At 40.3% G+C, this 9,660-nt stretch overlaps 1 protein-coding gene across 1 annotated transcript; it reads left to right on the forward strand.

Moving 5' to 3' along the window:
- Window positions 1-1,082: 1,082 nt before the first annotated feature.
- LOC308082272 (C-type lectin domain family 4 member M-like) lies at window positions 1,083-6,982 on the forward strand (the record flags this gene model as incomplete). The annotated part of the gene is made up of 6 exons (XM_080423974.1): window positions 1,083-1,209; window positions 2,837-2,920; window positions 4,568-4,696; window positions 4,819-4,955; window positions 6,539-6,642; window positions 6,847-6,982. The coding sequence occupies 6 exons, from the start codon at window positions 1,083-1,085 to the stop codon at window positions 6,980-6,982; spliced, it is 717 nt and encodes a 238-aa protein (XP_080280100.1).
- Window positions 6,983-9,660: the final 2,678 nt, after the last annotated feature.

Raw genomic sequence — 9,660 nt, forward strand, 5'->3', positions numbered from 1 at the left:
GTAAATTGGTCAGAGGTTTCTGCCCGGCGACAGCAACACTGTTGTATTGCTGCTGTTGCACTGTCTGGCAGACACCATGTTGTCACACCAACATGTCACTGTCTGTGTGAGTGAAAGTGGCAAATAAATAAACCCTCTTGATTCTAGAGAAGTTTGTCACATGTATGCAGTGGTGAAAAGTAACTAGTAAAAGTGCATTTTTTATTTTATTTTATTGTATTGTATTGTATTGTATTGTATTGTATTGTATTGTATTGTATTGTATTGTATTGTATTGTATTGTATTGTATTTTATTTTATTTTATGCATTACATACAATACTGTACTATTATTATCATCATTATTATTATAATTATTATTATTATTGAGTATATTGTATTGCTGCTGTTGCACAGTCTTGCAGAATGATACCATGTCACTGCTTGTACCAAGTGAGTGAGTGGCAAATAAAGCCTCTTGATTCTTGACAGCGTTGTTGTGGGCTCACTTCCTCCTCTACAGTCTGTGACTGAGGAAACCCGAGGAGGAAGGAGGGGGTGGAGGGCCAACTCGTGAATTCATATCCATCTTCTTGTGGAAACCTTGTATGTCCAAAACCATTACTTTTCAGGAAATGGAGAAAAAAATAACTATGTTCCAGTGGATCCAATGCAGTTTTTTATATAGTCAAAAAATCTTGCTAATACCCTAACCATAACCCTAACCCTTTTTTGAATATTGGTTTGATATTCATAAAAACCAACAGGCAAACTTAACCACGTTTTCACTTTCAAAGGTTACAGAAAATTAGCTGATCTACGCGTTGTGGGCTTTGTAGATCGGCTATTTTTGATACGTTTGTGTGACACTATCGTACAAAGAAGTAAGGCATTAATTTCAGGGAAAAACATAAACATAACAAGTTGAAATATGGAGATACGAGGTTCCTTGCCAGACAGACAGTGACGATATGAAAAAAAAAAAAAAAAAACAGAGACCACCCTTTCTCTTGTGTTCAGTGTGTTGTTGTGAAGAGGTGGACCGTTAACTATCAGAGCCCCTCCCGTTTTTATTCGAGAACTTATCAAAGACCTGCAAGTAGAATGAAAGTGCTGAAGGCAGAAAAAATGTCCGTGGCTGGACCTTCTGTAAACGTTGACATCCAAGAGGAAGATGATGAGACCAAGACTACAGCTCAGCACAAACATCCACAGAAGACACGGCAGTCTGGTAAGAGATGTTACTGCAACTACACATGCATTTCTCCACTCTCTGACAATGAGAATTGGACTTTATGTCTATTTAAATTTGTCATTTTAATGTTATCATCCTTGTAAATAATGTGTGTGAATGTTCATATATGTAGGCTATTTTTTTATATTTTGTTGAATCATTGTTTGTAATTATGTGTTTTCACATAATTTGAACAGTTTCACTTTCAAAACCTTTGCATCATGCATGTGTGCTGGATTCTGTTTGTGTGACATGCATGATGCAAAGGTTTTGAAAGTGAAACTGCCTGGTCAAAGTCACAGTTACTATACGAGTATTCTTGAGGCATATTGTGTCACCTGATTATCACCACAAGCTGCATCTCTTTGGATTAATTATTATGCTCAACCCTGATTGGTTGATCCTGACCCAGTGGGGGGTGTATATATAGGAACTTGAAATGTTAGTTTGAATCATGCCCGAGGAAGGTTATGTATGTGACCGAAATGTTGCTTTAATAAATCATCCTATAGACCCCTTAACAGACGACATCACACTGGTTGCAAGCCATAAGAACCAGCGTTGCGCGCGCAGCTCTGGCACGGAGGGTGCGTTCGGAAATTGCGCACCGGAGCGCACTCGCCTATTAGTTTGTATTGGCCAGTGCGCTCATTGCTGTAATTGCTATGTTGGGAATTGATTGCATGAAACAATCACCTGTGTGTTCAGTCTCAATGTTGTTAAACAAATAATTGGTCTTTAGGAGTACCTTGCAACTGGCAGTGTGCATGTATCTTTTAACCCATTAATTAAAGCATCTGTCATTTTACATTTTAACCACTTTAACACTTATCTTATACTTTGGGCTATTCAAAAATAGCAGATATACAAGCTCATAGCGCAGCACCGAGTGCCTATGAGCTTGTAGATCAGATTTTTTTTTAAAAACATGTGTGCAAATCTTTGCTTCTGGGGGATTCTACAAACGTCTTCTAAAACTCATGTTGCTATAATATCAGTGGTTCTCAAACTTGTTCATGTCAAGGACCCCCAAAATGATATGTATTTGGCCGCGGACCCCCATCTCAAAATATGTTGTTCCAAGGACCCCCCAGATGTAAAGATTTAAGGTAAAACTGTTCGCTTTAAAAAGTAGCCTATATATATATTCAAAGATATGCACAAAATGTTCACGATTTTTCAAACATAGCAGATCTACAAGCTTATAATGGTTAAAGTGGTTACACAAATATATTCCCGGTGTTAATGGGTTAAAGTTGATGTTGATGTTCACTAAAACTATACACATCAAATAAGGTGGTTGAAAACATTTACCACTTGCAACCCCAGCATCCTTATTCTAGGGGGTACAAATAGCCGATCTACAAGCTCACAGCACACATTGTGAGTGTGTACGTCTGCTATTAATGGCAAAAATATTTGCTGTAGAAACAAATTGGTGGAAGTACAGCTGTAACTCAGGTCTGTTTTCACTAACAATGGAAGTGACCTCACTTCCTAAATTATCTTTCTATATGTGCGTGCTCTGTGTGCGTGCATGCGTGCGTGTGCGTGCGAGTGCGTGCGTGCGTGCGTGCGTGCGTGTGTGTGTGTCTGTGTGTTTGCGTGTGTGTGTGTGTCATAGGAAGGTACAGGACAGTTGGGATGGTTCTGGGATTGCTTTGTGGAGTTCAAGCTCTCCTCAACATCGGTCTCAGACTCTCTCTCTGTAAGTCAACTTTCACAACGTATTTTTTGCATAATCTTTTATAGATCCATGATGATCCAAAGTGTTTTATTTTCTATACGTTAGCATATGATGCACATAACATTATATTAGTAGTTGTAGTAATACATGTATTAGTAGAGCAACAGAAGCTGTAACAACATCGGTAGTTGGACATTAACCACAGCATCCATTATTCTGGGGGGAACATCAACCAAAAATAGCAGATCAACAAGTTCTGTGTGCTTCTAGACTGGCTACTTTTGGTGAAAAGACTTGGTGTAGTGGGGGGAAAGTGGCCTACGTACAGTGCCAACTCAGGTCCAGTTTACTAAGTCATAGAGGGTTTAAAGGTAGGGTACCAGATATGACAATCTGAATGAACAGAAAGATTCTCAAAGTGGGGTCCAGGCACCCCAGTTTAAGCATATCAATCTGTTTACTACTTTAATCATATACTGTGGATTAAAACATAGCTGAAAGTAGTTCACATGTGTTGTGAAGTTGATTGAATTGAATACTTTATTAACAGTTTTGCAAAAAGTACAGAGGTACAGTTACTAATAAACAGTAGTAGTTGTATACAATAATGTTAAAATGATAACACAAAAAGCTTGTTTCCATTGTGGTCCTGTGTATTCAATTCATCAAGACATTTAAAGACATACAATACCATCCAATACATCATCAATGCTAGGAGCAGTACAAGTATATTCTACAGAAAAAACAGTGGTTCTGGTACGTCTGAATGTGACCGTAAAAAGCATCTGTGTCATTTTAGATTTTAGCTTTGGCTATTCCAAAATAGCAGATGTCACTTTGTGCCGCGCTACGCTACGAGCTTGTACATCTGCTATTTCTGAACATTTAAAAAAATAATCTTTAAAGTGTTTGAAAACTGTAGAAGAATGTTGGAATTACGAAAACATTTGAGAACTACTGATTTAGAAGATAGTATGTGTAGTATGAGTGTATAGGTCCTCCTCAGGTCTTAATGGGTTAACAACGCAACAAATCACAACAAACTTTCGGAACAAATAAGCTCTTACATGGTCCCTGGCACATTACTCTCTTTAGACGGGGGTCCGTGGCTAAATAGAATGTCAATTTGGGGGGATCCTTCACTTGAACAATAGGCTCTGTGCACAGCAGCCATATTATCACTTCCTTCAAAGGTGTTACCAATGATACTAATGAATGCTCTGTTACATTTAGTGTAGCGCAGTGGTTTCCACGACCCCCATAACTCTGAGAGTGTACAAATGGAACCAAATGGACCCTTACGGGTCCATTTGGTTCCATTTGTACACTCTCAGAGTTACACACCCGTAAGGGGCCATTTGGAAGCCCATGAGGGTCCCTGGACCCCAACTTTAGACCCACTGGTGTAGCAGAGTGTTTCCAGTGAGCCAACACGCAACAATATCAGCACCCTGACTCTGTTTGACCATGAATGGAACAGAGCCTTCATTAGTATCATTAGTAACACCTGTGAATATCTTCACAATATGGCTGCTGTGAATAGAGCATATTATGAGATCCACTGAGTTTCAGGGCAGCTCCACCACAGCCTCATAAAGGAGATCATCACATCAGAACAAAGCTGCATGTAAAACACATCAGTTTGTTGTTGATTCTCTTTCTTTGCAGATTCCGATCTGACTAAAGAGAAAGACAACCTGGTCAAAGACCTGGACGAGCTGCGGTCCAGCTTTGACCGGTTGCAGTCCAGATATAACGCCCTGGTGGAACGAGATGACCTGAAGAGGAGGCTGTGTGGTCAGTGAGACATCGTCACTGTTTGACCTTCATCGTTATGTCAAGTTGATCATCATTATGTCATTACAGTGGCAACAGTAACGTTATGTTGTTGTTGTTGTTGTTGTTGTTGTTGTTGATAGAATCGTATGGATTTACGTTCGGGGACGGTGGTGTGTGTTATTACATCTCTACTGAGGAGAGAAACTGGACAGAGAGCAGACAATACTGTAGAGACAACCACTCAGACCTGCTGGTCATAAACAGCAAAGAAAAACAGGTATGTGTGTGTGTGTGTGTGTGTGTGTGTGTGTGTGTGTGTGTGTGTGTGTGTGCGTCTGTGCGTGCGTGCGTGCGTGCGGGTGTGTGTGTGTGTGCGTGTGCGTGTGTCTCTGTGTCTGTGTGCTGCTATGTGTACATAGTGGATGCTGTAGCCTGCTCCACTTTGTTAAGGCCTACTGTACAGACTGTACATTCACTCCCCAAAATGCATATTGTGACTTATTGGGACAAATATGACCATAGTCAAACGTTTGACTGGAAGGGCACTTCTGCCAGGAATGCGGAAATGCCCTTCTCTCAAAAAACTGTTAAAACCGCAAAAAAATACGCAAAAACGCACAAAAAAAACACAGAGGCACAAGAGGCACCGCCGAGCGAGCTGCCATGCGAGTGAGTCGCCGTGCAGAGCGTTGGCGAAATCCGCTTCAGCCGACTCAGCGTCGTTCGAGTTAACCCTTTGCCTGCCACTGACGAGTTTGACAAGTTTTTTTTTACGATTCTACGTGCGTGTAATGAGGCGATTCCTGCAAGGACGGCGATCAAGGAAAATATTCCAAGTTTTTTCCGAAGGTTAATAAAATCACTCGGAATTGCTGGCAGTGGCTTAACATTTTTCTGAAAAACTGTGGCAGTTTAAGAGTTAATGTCCCGATGGGGACATAATCCTAACTCATATCTCCTCTAGCCAACGTGTGCCGTTTTTGCCCGTTTGCCGTCTTCGGAGTGAGACAGATTTATATGAGCCAGGTGCTCAGAGTCTTTGATTAGACCTTGTGTCTGTTATCGAGTTCAGCTCTCATTATTCAAAACTAAAAGACTGATTCAGTGATTGACCAATCAGAATCAAGCATGCAACCAAGCCGTGTAATGAACTGTTATGTTGTTATTATATCACATGACTCAGACTCAGAGCACTTGGCTCATATCAATCTGCGCTGCTTGATTTTTGCCATAGTGACAGCCATGTGTAATTAAACACACAATGTCATTTACAGCTAAACAGTGCGCCCACTACTGTTGAGAAATAGACAATGCAGTAACCAAATGTTTACTCTATTCAAAGAAAACTTCCGAGCCAACCGCGTTCCTGGCATAAATGTATGGACTATTTAATTATCGTAAGCAATTAAATCCTTTTGAAATCAATCAAATAGTTTTGTAGTTACTTTTGGGTAAATGTTTTAAATTTATTTTTACTAAGTAGCCGTGTAATAAGCGGGATAATCAATGGGGAGCCGGTCATTATTGAGAAATAAACCCTGACAGGGTGATTTATCACCCCGAACGACCCGCTCCCCATTGATTATCCTATCCCTTGCATAACTACTGGCACATCTGCAGTGGTTGGAGGTGGTCTCCCTACTTTTTCTTTAGACATTTTAGACCCTGTCTGGTGTCAGGTAGGACACCCATGGGTGACAAGTAGCACTGCCTGTAGCTCTTAAGCCTAATATCTCCCCCATAGAGATGGGCAGATTAGGTTCCAATCTCGAATGTGAACAGTTACCGTGACCTCTCTATGCCTGTAGAGGACAACAATGTATGGATAGCTTTAAGTAACCTTGCAGCTTTTCTGTCCAGGACTTTGTCCAGCGTTTAGACCGGACACTGTGGCTGGGTCTGACTGACAGAGCGAGAGAAGGATCATTTCAGTGGGTGGATGGAACACCACTCACCTCACCAACGTAAGACTTTATCTCCACTCTTCTGTTCTTTGTTTTTACTATATTACAAACCAACCATGCTGGCACTAAGACAATTACGCTTGTTTTCTATTTAACTATCCAGTCAATATGTATCTCATCTAGATTCTAAAATACCATTTGAGGTTATGATTAGAGAGAGATAAATCATCCTTGTGGAACCTTAAAATATTCGTACTTCTCCAGGTACTGGTACAACGGTCAGCCTGATGACCTTGACAATGAAGACTGCGTTGAGTTTTATAACAAGGCTGATAGAGGATGGAACGACAGGTCATGTAATGAATACAACCACTGGATCTGTGAAAGAATTGTCTATTGAAATCACAATTTTACAATGTACTGTATAGCTGGTGGGGGGGTTTGCAAGGAAGAACCAACCAACCAACCTTGTCATAAAACATGCAGTGATGTGTCCGAAAACCTATGTATTTTGTATTCTCTCTCTCCCTTTTTGTTATTTCCATAAAAAGAGAAAATAAAGAAGATGGAGGAGGGGGATTTCCCTCGCCCCCCTCCCCCTATCATCTTCCTTTTCTCTTTTTATGGATATAGCAAAAATGACAGAGATTGCAAAAGTTATTTTGCATCCATTTCCCACCATTTTACCACTGTTTTGTTTCATTTTATTTTCCATTTAACATTCGTAGGCTATGAATATATCATGTGCCGCACTTCATTTTAGCTGTGTGTTATTTTTTTAATACTGGACTGTTTGATTTGTTTTAAGCCTCATTATAGCATTAATGCATTTTTTTGTAATGCTTGAATCTTCAATAAACTGTCAACACTTCACCCTGAGTGGATATTATAATAATGTAAATCTACAAAGTAACTATGGGAACTAAAAGATGCGACAAAGAGCCAGCCAACTTCCACTGGATAGGTTGTTGCTCTCCAGCCTTGCTCTTGGTAAAACAAATTACATTTTCTCATTATAAGCCCAGTTTTGGAAGAGGTACAATTTTTTTTATGTAAGTAAAAGTATTAATACCACAAGGTAGAAATACTCTGTTACAAGTAAATGTCGTATTCGAAATGTACTTGCGTAAAAGTACAAAAGTGTTGGCATCAAAATATACATAAAATATATATACTATATACTAAAAGTAAAAGTACTCGTTAGGCAGAAGGTTTTCAGAATGTATAGAAATATTTTGAAAATAGCAGATTTACAAGCTCACAACGTGTCGCATCGTGACGCGTTGTGAGCTTTTTTTCATGTAGCCGAAGTATATAAAGTGTTGAAGTGGTGAAAGTATATGTTTTGTAATAATAATCAAACTCTGCAAAGTAAATGGTGCATTTATATAGCGCTTTCATCCAAAGCGCTGTACATAGATTGTGCATTACATTCACCCATTCACACACACATTCATACACCGATGGCGGAGGAAAGGAAACCATGCAAGCCACCAACTTGCTCATCGGGAGCAATTAGGGTCAATTAGCATTTCAGTGTCTTACTCAGGGACACTTCCACACCTGAGATCGAACTGGGAACCTTTCGGCCGCTCTACCGGCCACTCTACCCCTGAGCCACTGCAGCCCCTAGTAGTGGAGTAAAAGAACAATATTTGGTTCTGAGATGTAGTGGAGAAGTAGAAGTAAAAAGTATTGAAAATTGGAAGTACTCCAGTAAAGAAAACAAATACCTCAACATTGTGCTCTAAGTACAGTACTTGAGTACATGTACTTACTTTACACCACTGTATAAGCCCCACTGTAATAGTCAGGGGATATTAAAAAAATCTTGGAATAAATTCCTTACCAAAAAAAATCTTCACCAATGTGTTTGTAAAGGTGTCTCACATCTCATAAAGACTGAAACGGCCATAGCCATCCTTTTCCAGGTATACTTTTTGTGTAAAAAGCACATTGAGATTGGGCCGTTTTTAGCCCAAGGAGTGGTTTTGGTGCAAAAACAAATGCTTGCAATGGATTCAGAATCATAAAAACACCCTAGTTTGACCCCTCACATGCTACTTAAAACAGAATTATTTTTTCCCCCCCCCCCCGCATAAGGTTATGGTGGGTACCCCAACTTTCAGCAGCTGTCACAAATTCCCCTGGGGAAACTGCATTTCAGTCTTTGTGAGATGTGTTACTAGACACTTTTACAAACACATTGGTGAAGATTTTTTTTGGTAAGGAATTTATTCCAAGATTGGACATTTTTCTGCTAATATCCCCTCAGGGTCAACTCTTATAGTCAGGGGATTCCCCTGACTATAAGAGTTGACCAGCAGTTAAAACCATGGATGTTTCGTCCATTCTGGGTGTACTATGTGAGGAGCAGATCTCTATAGGCCAGCTAGCGGGGGCCTTGTAGACCCGCTATAGTCTCGTAACATAACCTTTAATAATGTGGACTCTCTGAGTAGTGCTGCTGCTGCTGCATGCTGTTCAAGTTCATTAACTATGCTTCTTCCCCTCCTTGTTATGAAGCTAGGAGCAAACTGCTGCCCCAGAAATAGAGGACTTTTAATCCATTACGACCGGGAACGCATCTGTGTGCATTTTCAGATTTATTTTTGGGCTATTCAAAAATAGCAGATATACAAGCTCATGGCGCGGCACCGAGTGCCGCGCTATGAGCTTGTAGATCTGCTATTTTTTGCAATTTCTTTGCAATTTGGACGATTCTACAAATGTCGTCTAAATCCCAACTCTTTTTCTTTTTAAACTTATGTTGCTATAACATGTGGTCAAGGACTGCGATGGGGGCACTCGGTGCCGCGCTATGAGCTTGTATATCTGCTATTTTTGAATAGCCCAAAGCTATCTAAAAGAGACACATAGATGCATTACCGGTGCTAATGGTTTAATCTACTGCACCTGTGCCATTATTATTCCTGTGTGACATTGATGAAAATGCTGCGAGGATCAAAATGTTCCTCTGGGCTGGGTCGTTATGAAAGTTCCTCTGCAGACCCGCCGGGTTCCGGCTGAACAAGACGACTCTGAGAGAACGTTATAGGTGTGGGTGGGCTGAGGTGC

Source organism: Gymnoscopelus braueri (assembly GCF_963280865.1).
Source record: "Gymnoscopelus braueri genome assembly, chromosome: 1".
NCBI lineage: Eukaryota > Metazoa > Chordata > Actinopteri > Myctophiformes > Myctophidae > Gymnoscopelus > Gymnoscopelus braueri.